The following is an 833-nucleotide window of genomic DNA, read 5'->3' as shown; positions in this document are numbered from 1 at the left end:
TGCCTCCGACACTGATTTTTAAAATCAAAAAAGAAAAACCCCAGAAGAGTAAAGGAGCTCACAGTCAGGTGTCCCTGAGGTAACACCCTCCATCTCTCTCCAAAAGACCCCAGTGCAGTGAACTTTTCCCATTTGACTTCTTCCTTTTCTTCTGGGTCCCAACATGAAAAAGGAAGACGGCCCAAAGGCTGATACCCTGCGAGGAAGCCCGCCCTGCCAACTGCAGCTTTCGGTCCCATCCAGTCATCCGGGCCACGCCGCTCGGAGCTCTTACCTGAGGTCAGCTGCGCCCAGCACAGGATGAGGAGCACCACAGCCCCCAGGCAGACAGGGAACCCTGGGCCATGCGCCCGGCGGTGCCAGTCCATCCCGGTTCGCTCAGCCTAGAAGCTGCTGAGAGAGCACCTTGGCCACACAGGGACAGCATGGGCTTCTGCTGGAAAGGGGCTCCCTAAGGCCGCTTCCTAATCTTCAGACTCCATTGAAAATGATGCCGAGATCTCACCCACGTGCGGTCTTATAGCAGAGCAGCTGTCATGTGATCCATTCCCTCTCCAGCAGGGGTGGAATCCTGAGCTGCCTCCCGCCTATTTTCCTAGCAACTGCGAGCCCATTGGTGCAGGGACTGTTACCTTAAAACTCATTACCATAATGGTTTATTGCCAAGTCAAGTTAGATGTAAATAACTAACATGTAATTTACCTCTCTGTAACCTTACTTCTTTGTGAAACCACAAGGTGGCACAATGTACCTTTAAAAAGCCAACAATAAGGTTTAAAAACTGCTCGCACAAGTTAAAGTTAAGGTCAGTTTGTTCCAGGCTGTAAAAAAAA

The 833-nt window shown here is 50.8% G+C and overlaps 1 protein-coding gene across 1 annotated transcript in view; it reads right to left on the bottom strand.

Annotated features, from left to right (window-relative positions):
• The window catches only part of LOC105742698 (natural cytotoxicity triggering receptor 3 ligand 1), a 9,559-nt gene extending 9,191 nt beyond the window's left edge, over positions 1-368 (bottom strand). Inside the window, exon 1 of the mRNA XM_023719329.1 lies at positions 275-368. Coding sequence (XP_023575097.1) covers positions 275-368 — 94 coding nt within the window. The remainder of the gene's footprint in view (positions 1-274) is intronic.
• Between the last annotated feature and the right edge of the window lie 465 nt (positions 369-833).

Source organism: Octodon degus, unplaced genomic scaffold (assembly GCF_000260255.1).
Source record: "Octodon degus isolate 3935 unplaced genomic scaffold, OctDeg1.0 scaffold00067, whole genome shotgun sequence".
NCBI classification, from domain to species: Eukaryota; Metazoa; Chordata; class Mammalia; order Rodentia; family Octodontidae; genus Octodon; species Octodon degus.
Note: the sequence above shows the minus strand (reverse complement) of the source record. Positions and strands in the feature narration are given on the sequence as shown.